The sequence below is a fragment of the Mustelus asterias genome, chromosome 15, assembly GCF_964213995.1.
Source record: "Mustelus asterias chromosome 15, sMusAst1.hap1.1, whole genome shotgun sequence".
Lineage (NCBI taxonomy): Eukaryota > Metazoa > Chordata > Chondrichthyes > Carcharhiniformes > Triakidae > Mustelus > Mustelus asterias.
The window spans coordinates 467691-484734 of NC_135815.1; the positions used below are offsets into that span (position 1 = coordinate 467691).

A 17044-nucleotide genomic window follows, 5' to 3' on the forward strand; every position below is an offset into this window, starting at 1 on the left:
TCCAATAACTGCTTAAATGTTCCGAAAGTGTCTGACTCCACTATCACTGCAGGCAGTCCATTCCACACCCCAACCACTCTCTGCGTAAAGAACCTACCTCTGATATCCTTCCTATATCTCCCACCACGAACCCTATAGTTATGCCCCCTTGTAATAGCTCCATCCACCCGAGGAAATAGTCTTTGAGTCACATACACACCTTTGAGTCACATACACACCTTCACACACAGAGAAAGGAGATGCCTGAGTTTTAACAGAAATTAAAGCTTTATTTCTAAAATAAATATCCCATAATCCGTGATTCCTGAAGTTACAAGCAAGAGAAGGCTCAAATATTGGAGAGAACGAGGCAAGATGGTGTCCAGCTCGAGGATGGGGTGGTAGACACAGGGGATGATGGCCCATTCATTCACTCAGTGTCCCAAGTTGGGTCCAGGTAGTCTGACCATTAGAGTCTGAGGAGCAGAATGTCAATGGACGACAGCACCTCCAGCTTGATCCTGAGCCAGAACCCGCAAGGTCCCATTGGTGAACACAGAGGTCCCAGCAAGGGTACACGGGCTGCTGGGAGATCAGATCCAGTCAGGATAGCTCCTCTTGTCTGGAGTACTGGTTCACTTTCTCTCACTCATTGGCTGCACTGTGGACTCTGCACTTTCTCTTTTCCAGGTATCTTTGGAATGCAGGTTCCTCACTCTGTTCTTCTGCCTCTGCTCATCAAAAGTAAACATTCAGACCAACTTCATTACAGACAATTAGCATGCTTAGCCCAGACCTGAACACAAACCTCAGATCTGAATGTGAACACAATTCCAGCCTGGCACCCCACTGAGAACCCCCACCCTCACTACAACCCCCACGCATGCCCATCAACTCCCCCCCCCCCCCCTTGCCCATCACCCCCCCCCCCCCCCCTCCCCCTTGCCCAACCAGATCCCACCACCTCCTATTCCCAAGCCCATTACACCAACACATCACCCGTACCCCTGATAAATTCTCCCCGGCTTGCGTTTCTTACTGTTATGATCCAGGTCATCTGTATCTGAATCCACTTCCTCATCACACTCATCGGCGATTCCACGGGTCAGGATCAGGGCAGAGGGTCCTGGCTCCTCATCGTGCTCAATGTCCACTTGGGGCAATAGGCAAGAGACACAATCAGTCCCAGGACTTGAAACTACCCGCCCCCCCACCCCGAAACATCCCCACACAACACCAATGATGAAAGGAGGGTGAGGGAGGTGTTGGCGGCCAAGTGAGGGGGAGGGTCTGGCAGCCAAGTGAGGGGGAGGGTCTGGCAGCCAAGTGAGGGGGAGGGTCTGGCAGCCAGCATTGAGCGAGCGATGGGGCAGCAATAACTTCTATTATCAAGCTACAAACATTTTATGAACATGCTGACAAGTTGGTTTCCCAGGTGTAAAATATTGAGCCACAAATAGATATTAGGCAGGTAATAAGAAAGGTGTGCTTTAATTAGTGAATTAAAGGAGGAATGGGAGTTAGAACAGCTCAGGACTTGGGCACATTTTTTATTCATTCTTGGGATGTGGGTGTCACGGACTGGGCCAGGATTTATTGCCAATTCCTATTTGCCCTAGAACTGAGTGGCTTGCTCAGCCATTTCAAAGGGGAGTTGAGAGTCAACCGCATTGCTGTAGATCTGCAGTCAGATGTAGGCCAGACCAGGTAAGGAAGGCAGATTTCCTTCCCTAAATGACATCAGTGAACCAGGAGGGTTTTTATGACAATCGACAAAGGTTTCAGGTCATCTTTAGACTTTTAATTCCAGAAGGTAGCACAGTGCCTAACATTACTGCCTCACAGCGCCAGAGACCCGGATTCAATTCCGGCCTCGGCTCACTGTCTGTGTGGAGTTTGCATGTTCTCCCCATGTCTGCGTGGGTTCCCACCGGGTGCTCTGGTTTCCTCCCACAGTCCGAAAGATGTGCAGCTAGGTGGATTTGCCATGCTAAATTGATCCTTGGTGTCGGGGGTAAATACAGGGATAGGGCCCTGGGTGGGATTGTTGTCAGTACATGCTTGATGGGCCAATTGGCATCCTTATGCATTGTGGGGATTCTATGAATATATTTATTGAATTCAAAATTGCAGCATTCAGCCTCTGATCTTTGGGTAAGCATTCTCCAAGGCAGCCTCCAAGCCACATGACAACGCAGAATTGAAGAGCAGAAACTGATGGCCAAGTTCTGCACGCATGAGGACGGCCTCAACCAGGATCTTGGGTTCATGTCATACTACATGTAACCCCCACCACTTGGCCTGGGCTTGCAAAATCCGACAATTCACACCTCTTGAACCTGTGATTATCCCTCTCCTGATCTACTGATGAACTCGCACTGTCTGTACCTGTAAAGACTTGATTACCTGTAAAGACTCACATTCCAACCACTATCTTGCAATTGTGTCTTTGCCTATATATGCCATGTTTGTGAGCCCACCTCTCCACTCATTTGATGAAGGAGCAGTGCTCCGAAAGCTCGTGATTCCAAATAAACCTATTGGACTCTAACCTGGTGTTGAGAGACTTCTTGCTGTGCCCACCCCAGTCAAACGCTGGCATCTCCACATCTTGGGTAGAGGAATTCCCTCTTAGCAAAAGAAATTCTCATCTCGCCTTAAGGTACACCTTATTTTGAAATTATGTCCCCCTAGTTCTGAACTCCCCAACCAGAGGAACCACATCTATCTTGTCTATCCATTTAAGAATTTTGTAGGTTTTAATAAGATCAACTTTCATTCTTCAACAGGTCCTGTTGCCCCAATCTCTCTTCATAGGACAGTCTCACCAACCTGTGAACAAGCGTAATGAACATTCATTGCACTTCCTTTGTGGCAACGATAGCTTTTCTAATACAAGGGGACCAAAACTGCACACACTACTCCAGGTCCAGTCTAACTAAGGTTTGATACAATTGAAGACTTTGCTATTCCTGTACTCAAATCCTCTTGCGATAAAGGTGAGCATACCATTAGTGCTTGCTGCACCTCCTTGTTAGATTTCAGTAATTTATTGACAAGGGCATCCAGGTCCTATTGTATATCTACATTTTCTAATCACTTACCATTTAAAAAATACTCTCCATATCTGTTCCTCTTACTAATGGATAATCTCACATTTTTATGTTATATTCCATCTGCCATGTTCTTGTCCAATCACTAAATCTGTTCAAATCCCCTTGAAGCCACTTTGCATCTTCCTCAACACATATTCCCACCTAGTTTTGTACCATCTGCAAACTTGGAAATATTCCATTTGGTACTCGCATCCAAATCACTGATATAGATTATGAATAGCTGGACCCCAAGTACTGATCTTTGCAGTATTTGGGGAGATGGTGGCCTAGTGGTATTATCGCTTGACCTGTGGAAGTCGCTGCCACAGAAAGCTGTTGGGATCAGCTCGTTAGATATATTCAAGAGGGAGCTGCTTGTGGCCCTTGTGGTTAAAGGGATCTAGGGTATGGAGGGAATGTGGGAGTGGGATATTGAAAGTGCATGATCAGCCATGATCATATTGAATGGTGGTGCAGGCTCGAAGGGCCAAATGGCCTCCTCCTGCACCTATTTTCTATGTTTCTTTGAATGTGTTGGTCCAAATCCATGTTCATCTTTCCCAGAACTCCATGTTTGAATCCCTCCAGTCAGGTTTCTGTCCTTGCCACAATGGGCTCTTATCAAAGACACAAAAGGATTACTTGGGTAAACGACTCCTCCGCATCCTCTCAATCTTTAACATTGTTGACCACATCATCGGTCCTATTCTTACTTACCACTAGCGTGAACATGGCTCGAATCCATGGCAATATCCCCCATGTCCCTCTGTAACTGCTCCAGCTGTTCCTCTCTCTTCTTTACCTCTGCCTCAGCCTGGAATATACGGGAGAGAACAAGGGATTAAGCAGTTCCAGAAAATGGGAAGGGAAAGGAAAGGAGTGGGGGAGGAGCGGAGCTGAGCAAAGGGGAAAGGCCCCAGACTCGATCTGTAAAGATTAACTTACCAGATCCTGTCGCAGTCTCTCATAATGTGGTCGATATTCACTGTGGAGAGATGAACAGAGCCTAATAAAGCCAGTACCAACATAAGAGTCATAGAGGTTTACAGCATGGAAACAGGTTCTTCGGCCCAATTTGTCCATGCTGCTCAGTTTTTACCACTAAGCTAGTCCCAATTGCCTGCATTTGGCCCATATCCCTCTAATACCCATCTTAGCCATGTAACTGTCTAAATGCTTTCTAAAAGACAAAATTGTACCCGCCTCTAGTACTATCTCTGGCAGCTTGTTCCAGACACTGCCCATCCTCTGAAAAAAATTGCCCCTCTGGACCCTTTTGTATCTCTCCCCTCTCACCTTAAACCTATGCCCTCTAGTTTTAGACTGCCCTACCTTTGGGAAAGATGGTGACTATCTAGCTGACCTATGACCCATCCCACACTTGTATCAGCCCGGTAGCTGCCTGCCACACACCTAAACTTCTACACACTCCCCCTCCACTCATTCACAGTAAGCCTCCCCAAATCCATCTCACATCCCAAGTCAGTGTCCCCTTCCCATAACCTGCCACACATAGGTAGCCCCTGTAACTCAACGGTGCGACACCCCAATAGCAACATGCCATGTAGCCACCTCACCCAGTGATACCACCCAACACTGACCCCACCCTACCCTGACCCCACAACGCCAGGGACCTGGATTCAGTTCCAGCCTCGGGTGACTGTGTGTGGAGTTTTCACATTCTCCCCGTGTTTACGTGGGTTTCCTCCGGTTTCCTCCCACACTCCAAAGATGTGGTTAGGTAGATTGGCCATGGTAAATTGCCCCTTAGTGTCGGGGGATTAGCAGGGTAAATACGTGGGGTTACAGGGTTAGGGCCTGGATGGGACGGTTGTTGTTGCAGGCTCGATGGGCCAAATGGCGTCCTTCTGCACTGTAGGGATTCGAGGATTCTATGAACACAGTGACTCCACCTATAACCCAACCAAACAGTGACTCAACCCATAGCCCATCCAACACACTGTGACACTCCCATATCCCAGCATTCTCAGGTTTGTGTCAAGTCCCTTCCCAGGTTTGGGGGAGTGCGGTGCGGTTCCAAGGTCTAGTTGCAGTCCAGGTGTGGAGATTCACTAAATGATTTCCAGGATGGCAGGACTGACATATGGAGAAAGGCTGGATTCACTGGGCTTGTACTCATTGGAATTTAGAAGAATGAGAGAGGATCTCATAGAAACATAAAATCCTGATGGGATTGGACAGGCTAGATGTGGGAAGAATGTTCCCGATGTTGGGGAAGTGCAGAACTCAGGGTCACAGTCTAAGAATAAGGGGTAAGCCATTCAGGACTTAGATGAGGAAGCACTTCTTCACTCAGTGTTGTGAACCTGTGGAATTCTCTACCACAGAAAGCTGGGGCCATTTTGTTAGATATGTTCAAGAGGAAGCTGGACGTGGCCCTTGTGGCTAAAGGGATCAAGGGGTATGGAGAGAAAGCAGGAGTGGGATACTGAAAGTGCTTGATCAGCCATGATCATATTGAATGGTGGAGCAGGCTCGAAGGGCCGAATGGCCTCCTCCTGTACCTATTTTCTATGTTTCTATGAAACAGAGGCTAGTCAATCCCCAGTTGTGACATGGATTAAGGATTGGTTAACTGGCAGAAAACAGTTGAGATAAACTGGTAATCCAGAGATCTCAGCTAATGTTCTGGGGACAAGGGTTCAAATCCCACCATAGCAGCTGGTGGAATATAAATTCAACTAATAAATCTGGAGCTGAAAACTAGCCTCAGTAATAGACGATTGTTGTAAAAGCCCATCTGGTTCACTAATGTCTTCTGGGAAATCTGCCATCTATACTTGGTCTGGCCTACTCCAGACCCACAGCAATGTGGCCGACTCTTAACTGCTCCCTGGAATGGTGCGACAGGCTGCTCAGTTCACAGGCAATTAGGGACGGGCAACAAATGCTGGGGTGCAGCGAAATCCACATCCCAGGAACGAATAATTTTAAAAAAATCTTATCTATCATTCCAGACATCAGTTGCCATGCTCACGTTTCATACTCAGCTGCTGCATCAGCGACTTGCTGGAGAAAGCTATCCATCCCACTGCCATCCATTGCCGATACTCCAACCACCTGACAGAAACAGCAGGCATTAGAGCAATCTGAAAAAACCCAATGTCACTATTATCGAGTCATAGAGGTACAGCATGGAAACAGGCCCTTCGGCCCAACTTGTCCATGCCACCCAATTTTTTAAAAAGCCCCTAAGCTAATCCCAATTGCCCGCATTTGGCCCATATCCCTCTGTACCCATCATACCCATGTAACTATCTAAATGCTTTTTAAAAGACAAAATTGTACCCGCCTCTACTACTACCTCTGGCAGCTTGTTCCAGACACTCACCACGCTGTGTGTGAAACAATTGCCCCCGTGGACACTTTTGTATCTCTCCCCTCTCACCTCAAACCTATGTCCTCTAGTTTTAGACTCCCCTACCTTTGGGAAAAGATATTGACTATCTAGCTGATCTGTGTCCCTCATTATTTTAAAGACCTCTATAAGATCACCCCTCAGCCTCCTACGCTCCAGAGAAAAAAGTCCCAGTCTATCCAGCCTCTCCTGATAACTCAATCCATCAAGTCCCGGTAGCATCCTAATAAATCTTTTCTGCACTCTTTCTAGTTTAATAATATCCTTTCTATAATAGGGTGACCAGAATTGCACACAGTATTCCAAGTGTGGCCTTACCAATGTCTTGTACAATTTCAACAAGACGTCCCAACTCCTGTATTCAGTGTTCTGACCGATGAAACCAAGCATGCCGAATGCCTTCTTCACCACTCTGTCTACCTGTGACTCCACTTTCAAGGAGCTATGAACATGTACCCCTAGATCTCTTTGTTCTGTAATTCTTCCCAACGCCCTACCATTAACTGAAAAAGTCCTGCCCTGGTTCAATCGACCAAAATGTATCACCTCGCATTTGTCTAAATTAAACTCCATCTGCCATTCGTCAGCCATACTCTTGCTTTGAAACTTTTTGATTTACTATTAGGCTTCACTTGAACTCCCTTCATTCAGGCAAGCGTCTCTTCGAATATACTCTTGTATTTATCCAGATGGTGCTATAGGTCTGTTTTGGCATCGTAAGTAAGTAAAGTCACCATAGTCCTAGATGACCATAGGCTGCTCTCCCCTTTGAGGGGCAGAGCCAACTTGTGGCGATTTAACCTGAGCGTCACCACATCTCAGGCAAGGCACAGTAAGAAGTCTCACAACACCAGGTTAAAGTCCAACAGGTTTATTTGGAATCACGAACTTTCGGAGCGCTGCTCCTTCATTTATTCATGCTATTTACAATCTATATTAATGACTTGGATACAGGGATAAAAGGCTCTATAGCTAAATTTGCATATGACACAAAAATAGGTGAGACAGTAAGTTGCAATGAGGAAATAAGAACCTTACAAATGGATATAGATCGGTTAGGAGAGTGGGTCAAAATGTGGCAGATGGAGTTTAACGTGAATAAGTGTGAGGTCATGCATATTTCTCACAAAAATGGGAAGGCGACTTATTATCTAAATGGGAAGAGACTTTGGGGAGCTCCGGTGCAGAGGGATCTGGGTGTCCTCGTTCATAGTCACAGAAAACTAGCATGCAGCTACAGCAGACAATAAAGAAAGCGAATGGAATGTTGGCATTTATAGCTAAAGGAATAGAATATAAAGGTGAGGAAGTATTGCTGCAACTATACAAGGCATTGGTGAGGCCGCACCTGGAGTATTGTGCACAGTTTTGGTCCCCGTATTTGAGGAAAGATGTAGCGGCATTGGAGGCAGTTCAGAGTAGGTTCACTAGATTGATTCCAGAGATGAGGGGTTTGTCGTATGAAGAGAGATTGAACAGTTTAGGCCGATACTCTCTGGAATTTAGAAGAATGAGGGGAGGTCAAATTGAGGTATTCAAGGTGGTAAAAGGTATGGATAAAATAGATGTGGAGCGGATGCTTCCGCTGGTGGGACATTCTAGGACGAGAGATCATAGTCATAGAACATAGAACATAGAACATAGAACATTACAGCGCAGAACAGGCCCTTCGGCCCACGATGTTGCACCGACCAGTTAAAAAAAAAAAAAAACTGTGACCCTCCAACCTAAACCAATTTCTTTTCGTCCATGAACCTATCTACGGATCTCTTAAACGCCCCCAAACTAGGCGCATTTACTACTGATGCTGGCAGGGCATTCCAATCCCTCACCACCCTCTGGGTAAAGAACCTACCCCTGACATCGGTTCTATAACTACCCCCCCTCAATTTAAAGCCATGCCCCCTCGTGCTGGATTTCTCCATCAGAGGAAAAAGGCTATCACTATCCACCCTATCTAAACCTCTAATCATCTTATATGTTTCAATAAGATCCCCTCTTAGCCGCCGCCTTTCCAGCGAAAACAATCCCAAATCCCTCAGCCTCTCCTCATAGGATCTCCCCTCCATACCAGGCAACATCCTGGTAAACCTCCTCTGCACCCTCTCCAAAGCCTCCACATCCTTCCTGTAATGTGGGGACCAGAACTGCACACAGTACTCCAAGTGCGGCCGCACCAGAGTTGTGTACAGTTGCAACATAACGCTACGACTCCTAAATTCAATCCCCCTACCAATAAACGCCAAGACACCATATGCCTTCTTAACAACCTTATCTACTTGATTCCCAACTTTCAGGGATCTATGCACACATATACCTAGATCCCTCTGCTCCTCCACACTATTCAAAGTCCTCCCGTTAGCCCTATACTCAACACATCTGTTATTCCTACCAAAGTGAATTACCTCACACTTCTCCGCATTAAACTCCATCCGCCACCTCTCGGCCCAACTTTGCAATCTGTCTAAGTCTTCCTGCAAACTACGACACCCTTCCTCACTGTCTACCACACCACCGACTTTGGTGTCATCAGCAAATTTGCTAATCCACCCAACTATACCCTCATCCAGATCATTAATAAATATTACAAACAGCAGTGGCCCCAAAACAGATCCCTGAGGTACACCACTTGTAACCGCACTCCATGATGAATATTTACTATCAACCACCACCCTCTGTTTCCTATCCGCTAGCCAATTCCTGATCCAATTTCCTAGATCACCCCCAATCCCATACATCTGCATTTTCTGCAGAAGCCTACCATGGTGAACCTTATCAAACGCCTTACTAAAATCCATATATACCACGTCCACTGCCTTGCCCCCATCCACCTCCTTGGTCACTTTCTCAAAAAACTCAATAAGGTTAGTAAGGCACGACCTACCTGCCACAAAACCATGCTGACTATCACCTATCAATTCATTACTCTCCAAATAACTATAAATCCTATCCCTTATAATTTTTTCCAACATCTTGCCGACAACAGAAGTGAGACTCACCGGTCTATAATTCCCGGGGAAGTCTCTGTTCCCCTTCTTAAACAATGGGACAACATTCGCTAACCTCCAATCTTCTGGTACTATACCAGAGGCCAACGACGACCTGAAGATCAGAGCCAGAGGCTCTGCAATCACTTCTCTTGCCTCCCAGAGAATCCTTGGATAAATCCCATCCGGACCAGGGGATTTATCTATTTTCAGACCCTCCAGAATATCCTGCACATCCTCCTTATCAACTGTAATACTGTCTATTCTACTCCCTTGCAACCCAGTGTCCTCCTCAGCTATATTCATGTCCCCTTGCGTGAACACCGAAGAGAAATATTGGTTCAATGCTTCACCAATCTCCTCCGGTTCCACACATAACTTCCCTCTGCCATCTATAACTGGCCCTAAACTTGCCCTAACCAACCTTCTGTTCTTGACATACCTATAGAACGCCTTAGGATTCACTTTAACCCTATCCGCCAAAGTCTTCTCATGTCCCCTTTTAGCCCTTCTAAGCTCGCTCTTCAACTCCCTCTTAGCCAATCTAAAGCTTTCTAGTGCACTACCCGAGTGCTCACGTCTCATCCGAACATAAGCCTCCTTTTTCTTTTTAACCAACAAAGAAACTTTTTTGGTGCACCACGGTTCCCTAGCCCTACCAATTCCTCCTTGCCTGACAGGGACATACCTATCACAGACTCGCAGTAGCTGCTCCTTGAAAAAACTCCACATGTCGGACGTTCCCAGTCCCTGTAATCTCCTAGTCCAACCTATGTTTCCTAATTCTCTCCTAATAGCCTCATAATTACCCTTCCCCCAGCTAAAACCACTGGCCCGAGGTTCATGCCTATCCCTTTCCATCACTAAGGTGAACGTAACCGAATTGTGGTCACTATCACCAAAATGCACACCAACTTCCAAGTCTAGCACCTGGTCTGGCTCATTTCCCAGCACCAGATCCAATATAGCCTCACCTCTAGTTGGCCTGTCTACATACTGAGTCAAAAAACCTTCCTGCACAGTCTTAGGATAAGGGGGAGCAAATTTAAAACAGAGTTGAGGAGAAACTACTTCTCCCAAAGGGTTGTGAATCTGTGGAATTCACTACCCCAAAGTGTGGTGGATGCTGGGACAATGAGTAAATTTGGGGAGTTAGACAGATTTTTAATTGGTAATGAGTTGAAAGGTTATGGGGAGAAGGCAGAAAAATGGGGATGAGGAACATATCAGCCATGATCAAATGGCGGAGCGGGCTTGATGGGCCAAATGGCCTAATTCTGCTCCTATATCTTATGAACTTATGAATCAGGCCTTGAGTGGTAGAGCAAAGTGTGAAGAGGACACTGCAAAGGGATATAGATAGTCTAAGTGAGCGAGCAAAGGTCTGGCAGATGGAGTATAAAGTTGGTAAATGTGAGGTCATCCATTTTGGTAGGAATAACAGCAAAATGGACTCTTATTTAAATGGTAAAAAAATGCAGCATGCTGCTGTGCAGAGGGGCCTGGGTGTCTTTATGCATCACAAAAAGTTGGTTTGCAGGTGCAGCAAGTTATTAAGAAGGCAAATGGAATTTTGTTCTTCATTGCTAGAGGGATGGAGTTTAAAAACAGCGAGGTTATTTTGCAGCTGTATAAGGTGCTGGTGAGGCCACACCTGGAGTACTGTGTACAGTTTTGGTCTCCTTACTTGAGAAAGGATATACTGGCACTGGAGGGGGTGCAGAGGAGATTCACTAGGTTGATTCCGGAGTTGAGAGGGTTGGCTTATGAGGAGAGACTGAATAGACTGGGGCTATACTCATTGGAATTCCGAAGAATGAGGAGAGACCTTATAGAAACATGCAAGATTATGAAGGGAATAGATAAGATAGAAGCAGGGAAGTTGTTTCCACTGGCGGGTGAAACTAGAACTAAGGGACATGGCCTCAAAATAAGGGGAAGCAGATTTAGGACTGAGTTGAGGAGGAACTTCTTCACCCAAAGGGTTGTGAATCTGTGGTATTCCCTGCCCAGTGAAGCAGTTGAGACAACCTTGTTGAATGATTTTAAGGCAAAAATAGATAATCATAGAAATCCTACAGCACAGAAAGAGGCCGTTCGGCCCATCGAGTCTGCACCGACCACAATCCCACCCAGGCCCTACCCCCATACCCCTATATAATTTACCCACTAATCCCTCTAACCTACGCATCTCAGGACACTAAGGGCAATTTTTAGCATAGCCAATCAACCTAACCTGGGGCGGCACGGTAGCGCAGTGGTTAGCACAGCTGCTTCACAGCTCCAGGGTCCCGGGTTCGATTCCCGGCTCAGGTCATTGTCTGTGTGGAGTTTGCACATTCTCCTCGTGTCTGCGTGGGTTTCCTCCAGGTGCTCCGGTTTCCTCCCACAGTCCAAAGATGTGCGGGTTAGGTTGATTGGCCAGGTTAAAAATTGCCCCTTAGAATCCTAAGATGCGTAGGTTAGAGGGATTAGCGGGTAAATATGTGGGGGTAGGGCCTGGGTGGGATTGTGGTCGGTGCAGACTCGATGGGCTGAATGGCCTCCTTCTGCACTGTAGGGTTTCTATATTGATAACCCGCACATCTTTGGACTGTGGGAGGAAACCGGAGCACCCGGAGGAAACCCACGCAGGCACGAGGAGAATGTGCAAACTCCACACAGACAGTGACCCAAGCCGGGAATCGAACCCAGGTCCGTGGAGCTGTGAAGCAGCAGTGCTAACCACTGTGCTACCGTGCCGGTTTGAAAAGTAAAGGAATTACCGGTTATGGTGAGCGGGCGGGTAGAAACATAGAAAACTACAGCACAAAACAGGCCCTTTGACCCCACAAGTTGTGCCGAACATATCCCTACCTTTTAGGCCTACCTATAACCCTCCATCCTATTAAGTCCCATGTACTCATCCAGGAGTCTCTTAAAAGACCCTATTGAGTTTGCCTCCACCACCACTGACAGCAGCCGATTCCACTCACCCACCACCCTGTGTGTGAAAAACTTAACCCTAACATCTCCCCTGTACCTACCCCCCAGCACCTTAAACCTGTGTCCTCTCGTAGCAGCCATTTCCACCCTGGGAAAAAGCCTGAGTCCACCCGATCCATGCCTCTCAGCATCTTATATACCTCTATTAGGTCTCCTCTCATCCTACGTCTCTCCAAGGAGAAAAGACAGAGCTTCCTCAGCCTATCCTCATAAGGCATGCCACTCAATCCAGGGTAAGTGGAGCTGAGTGCATGAAAAGGTCAGCCATGATCTTATTGAATGGCGGAGCAGGCTTGAGGGGCCAGATGGCCTCCTCCTACTCCTAGTTCTTATGTTCTTCGAATATTCTAAGTGAGAGGACCCACAATGATTTTCTTTCCTCTACTGAGGATCTTTTTTCAATGTTCTCTAAGAAACAAAATCCAATCTTCACCGCCAATTTTCTTTCAGTAATTGCCCTGTTCGGGATTGGGAGTTTTAAAGGAAAGAAAATGAATATGGTTTTACACATGTAGGTTCAAACACAGCAGGTTTTATTGAAAGAAATATTCTATGCGCTGCAGAATACAAAACGTAAAGTAAAACAGCAGGCTCTGCAAACACCCTAATGATATCACCATCAAATCATGTGACCAGCTCTTAAAGCAGCTTGATATAACAAAAGATTGTGGGTGATCTGCTTGTAACTTCAACACCACATTCCCACCTATTCCTGATAACACCATCCCCTTGTTAATCAAGAACCTATCTAATTCTGCCTTAAAAATATTCAAATAATGCTTCCTCTGCCTTTTGAGAAAAAGTTCCAGAGACACTAAACCCTCAGAGAAAAGATTTACTCTCAGAATCACAGAATATTACAGTGCAGAAGAGGCCCTTTGGCCCATCGAGTCTGCACCGACGCATGAAATGCCCGAACCTGCCCACCTAATTCCACTTGGGCCATAGCCTTGAATGTTATCATAGAATCATAGAAACCCTACAGTGTAGAAAGAGGCCATTTGGCCCATCGAGTCTACACCAACCACAATCCCACCCAGGCCCTACCCCCATATCCCTACATATTTACCCACTAATCCCTCTAACCGACCCATCTCAAGACACTAAGGGGCAATTTTAGCACGGCCAATCAACCTAACCCGCACATCTTTGGACTTATGGCATGCCAAGTACTCATCCAGGTACTTTATAAAGGATGTGAGGCATCCCGCCTCCACCACCCTCTCAGGCATTCCAGACCATCACCACCCTCTGGGTAAAAAGGGTTTTCCTCAAATCCCCCCCTAAAGTCTTTTTCCCAGGGCTGAAATGGTTGCCACAAGAGGACACAGGTTTAAGGTGCTGGGGAGTAGGTACAGAGGAGATGTCAGGGGTAAGTTTTTCACTCAGAGGGTGGTGGGTGCGTGGAATGGGCTGCCAGCAACGGTGGTGGAGGCGGATTCGATAGGGTCTTTTAAGAGACTTTTAGATAAGTACATGGAACTTAGTAAGATAGACGGTTATAGGTAAGCCTAGTAATCGCTAAGGTAGGGACATGTCCGGCACAACTTTGTGGGCTGAAGGGCCTGTATTGTGCTGTAGTTTTTCTATGTTTCTAAACCTCCCATCCTATTAACTTGTGTCCCCTCGTAACTGACCCTTCAGCTAAGGGGAACAGCTGCTCCCTATCCACCCTCTCCATGCCCCTCATAATCTCGAACACCTCATCTGTCATCTTTATTTTTAAACAGTGAGCCCTAATTCTAGATTCAACAAGTGGAAACATCTTCTCCATATCTACCCTGGCAATACCTCTCAGGATCTTAAAGGTTTTGATTAAGTCGCCTCTTACTCTTCTAAACTCTAGTGGATACAAACCTAACCTTTCAATCTGTCCTCATAAGACAACCTGCCCATTCCTGGTACTCGTCTCATAACCTTCTCTGAACTCCTTCTAATGCATTTACATCTTTCCTCAAATAGAGAGACCAATACTGCACATAATACTCGAGATGGATCTCATCAATGCCCCGTACAACTGAAGCATTACAACTTGCCAACTTGTGCAATCAATTCTCCCTCACAATAAACGATAACATTCTAGGGTTTCCTAATTACTGGCTGTAACTGGCTGTAGGAATATCGGGGTAGGGCCTGGGTGGGATTGTGGTCGGTGCAGACTCGATGGGCCGAATGGCCTCTTTCTGTACTGTAGGGTTTCTATGATTTCTATGAACTGTATAGCAGCCTTTTGTGATTCAAGGATGAGGACACCCAGATCCCTCTGTACCTCAAGAGCTGTGCAATCTCTCACCGTTTAGATAAGCTTCTTTTTAATTCTTATGACAAAATGGACAATTTCATATATGCCCACATTAAACTGCATTTGGGAGATTTTTGCCCACTCACTTAACCTATCTATATTCCTTTGTAGCCTCCTTAAGTCCTCTTCACAATTTACTTTCCTACTTATCTTGAGTCATCAGCAAATTTAGCAACCAATCCTTCAGTCCCTACATCATTTGGCCCATTGTGCCTGTACTAGTTTTTTGGAAGAGCTATCCAATTAGGCCGATTCATAAGAGCACAAGATATTGGACCAAGAGTAGATCATGGGCTGTTAAGGCTGCTTCACCATTCAATTTAATCATGGCTGGCCTTGGGTTTTAACTCCACCTTCCCACCTGCTCCCCATTTCGCAGGATTCCCTGAGAAATCAGAAATCTGTCCATCAAGCCTTAATTATATTTAATTATGGCATGTACATAACCTGCAAGGACCCTTGTTCCTTATTGTACTCGGGCTCAACTCATTCTGCTCACGCTGTGTGGTAGCAAAACCTACCTGTTTTGTAGAAGAATTCCAACTGTTAAATGAGCTTTCGGCTACAATAATGAACACTTATTAGGGATCACTTTCAATTAATTGACAGATAACTATCATTACCAGGCAGTTTCTATTAAACTATGTGGAGTTTTTGATTTGATTCATTATTGTCACATGTATTAGTATACAGTGAAAATTATTGTTTCTTGCGCAATATACAAAGCATACCGTACATAGAGAAGGATCGCCTTCATCAATAGAGGAATTGAGCTCAGAAATCAGGAGATAATGCTGCAGCTGTATAGGACCCTGGTCAGACCCCACCTGGAGTACTATGCCCAGTTCTGGTCGCCTCATTACAGAAAGGATGTGGAAGCCATAGAAAGGGTGCAGAGGAGATTTACAAGGATGTTGCCTGGATTAGGTGGCATGCCTTATGAGAGAGCTAGGTCTTTTCTCCTTGGAGAGGCGAAGGATGAGAGGTGACCTGATAGAGGTGTAGAAGATGTTGAAGGGTATTGATAGAGTGGATTCTCAGAGGCTTTTACTTAGGGCTGAAATGGTTGCCACAAGAGATCACAGGTTTAGGGTGCTGGGGAGTAGGTACAGAGGAGATGTTAGGGGTAAGTTTTTCACTCAGAGGGTGGTGGATGCGTGGAATTGATTGCCAGTGGTGGTGGTGGAGGCGGATTCGATAGGGTCTTTTAAGCGACTTTTGGATAAGTTCATGGAAGTTAGTAAGATAGAGGGTTATAGGTAAGCCTAGTAGGTAGGGACATGTTCAACGCAACTTGTGCCGAGGGGCCTGTTTGTGCTGTAGCTTTTCTATGTTCTAAAGGAGAGAGTGCAGAATGTAGTGTTACAGTCATAACTAGGGTGTAGAGAAAGATCAATTTAATGCGAGGTAGGTCCATTCAAAAGTCTGACGGCAGCAGGGAAGGAGCTGTTGTTGAGTTAGTTGGTAGGTCATCTCAGACTTCTGTACCTTTTTCTCGACGGAAGAAGGTGGAAGAGAGTATGCCTGGGGTGCGTGGGGTCCTTGATGTACTCTGGATGGAGAATTTCAATGTCCACCACCAAAGGATATAACTGCTAGACTGGGTCTGCAGCATGTGGTGAAGGAACCAACAAGAGGAAATAACATACTTGACCTCATCCTTACCAATCTACTGGCTGCAGATGCATCTGTCCATGACAGTATCGGTAAGAGTGACCACCGCACACTCCTTGTGGATACGAAGTCCCGCCTTCACATTGAAAATAGCCTCCATCGTGTTGTGTAGCACTATCACCGTGCTAAATGGGACAGACTTCAAAACTGATCTAGCAACTCAAGACTGGGCATCCATGAGGCACTGTGGGCCATCAACAGCAGCGGAATTGTATTCCAGCACAATCTGCAATCTCATGGCCCAGCATATCCCCCACTCAACCATTACCATCAAGCCAGGGGATCAACCCTGGTTCAATGGACAGTGCAGGAGAGGATGCCAGGAGCAGCACCAGGCATACCTAAAAATGAGGTGTCAACCTGATGAAGCTACCAAACAGGACGACTTGCATGCCAAACGGCAAAAACAGCAAGTGATAGACAGAGCTAAGCGATCCCACAACCAACGGATCAGATCCAAACTCTGCAGTCCTTCCACATCCAGTCGGGAATGGTGGTGGACAATTAAAACAACTCACTGGAGGAGGTGGTTCCACAAATATCCCCATCCTCAATGACGGAGGAGCCCTGCACATCAGTGCAAAAGATAAAGCAGAAGTATTTGTAGCAATCTTCAACCAGAATTGCCGAGTGGATGATCCAT

At 46.1% G+C, this 17044-nt stretch overlaps 1 protein-coding gene across 2 annotated transcripts in view; it reads right to left on the reverse strand.

Annotated features, from left to right (window-relative positions):
• Positions 1-248: 248 nt before the first annotated feature.
• gpn1 (GPN-loop GTPase 1) overlaps positions 249-17044 on the reverse strand; it is a 92747-nt gene continuing 75951 nt past the window's right edge. For both annotated transcript variants that reach the window (XM_078229320.1, XM_078229319.1), the window contains exons 10-14: positions 6073-6155; positions 4020-4059; positions 3792-3888; positions 1019-1132; positions 249-710 (exon numbers count right to left, since the gene is read on the reverse strand). In XM_078229320.1, coding sequence (XP_078085446.1) covers positions 625-710; positions 1019-1132; positions 3792-3888; positions 4020-4059; positions 6073-6155 — 420 coding nt within the window. In that variant the 3' untranslated portion in view covers positions 249-624. The remainder of the gene's footprint in view (positions 711-1018; positions 1133-3791; positions 3889-4019; positions 4060-6072; positions 6156-17044) is intronic.